Below are 394 nucleotides of genomic sequence, written 5' to 3'. Positions count from 1 at the left end.
AGAAGGAAGGAAGGAAAGAAAGAGAAAAGAGAAAAGGAAGGAAGGAGAGAAGAAGAGAAGGAAAGAAGGGAGTAAGGCAGGGAGGGAAAGAGAGAGGGAAGGAAGGAAGGAAGAAGGAAAGGAAGGAAGAAGGAAGGAAGGAAAGAAAGAAAAGAGAAAAGAAAGGAAGGAAAGAGAAGAAGAGAAGGAAAGAAGGGAGTGAGGCAGGGAGGGAAAGAAAGAGAAAGAGAAGGAAGGAAGGAAGACAGACAAGACAGACACAGGGAGGGAGAGAGGGAGGGAACAGACGGAAAGAACAGACACACAATGAACATTTTTCTCACTGTTCTCAGGGAAGAGGATCCACGTGGAGAACGGGGGACTGGCCACTCGGACGGTGTAGTTGGTCACTTCA

At 47.5% G+C, this 394-nt stretch overlaps 1 protein-coding gene across 1 annotated transcript in view; it reads right to left on the bottom strand.

Moving 5' to 3' along the window:
- Positions 1-394, bottom strand: part of IL3RA (interleukin 3 receptor, alpha (low affinity)) — a 38,974-nt gene that overhangs the window by 31,059 nt on the left and 7,521 nt on the right. Inside the window, exon 4 of the mRNA XM_012000628.1 lies at positions 324-389. Within this exon, the coding sequence (XP_011856018.1) occupies positions 324-389 (66 nt within the window). The remainder of the gene's footprint in view (positions 1-323; positions 390-394) is intronic.

This window comes from Mandrillus leucophaeus, unplaced genomic scaffold (genome assembly GCF_000951045.1).
Source record: "Mandrillus leucophaeus isolate KB7577 unplaced genomic scaffold, Mleu.le_1.0 Scaffold634, whole genome shotgun sequence".
Classification (NCBI taxonomy): domain Eukaryota; kingdom Metazoa; phylum Chordata; class Mammalia; order Primates; family Cercopithecidae; genus Mandrillus; species Mandrillus leucophaeus.
This window is presented reverse-complemented; position numbering and strand designations above follow the sequence as displayed.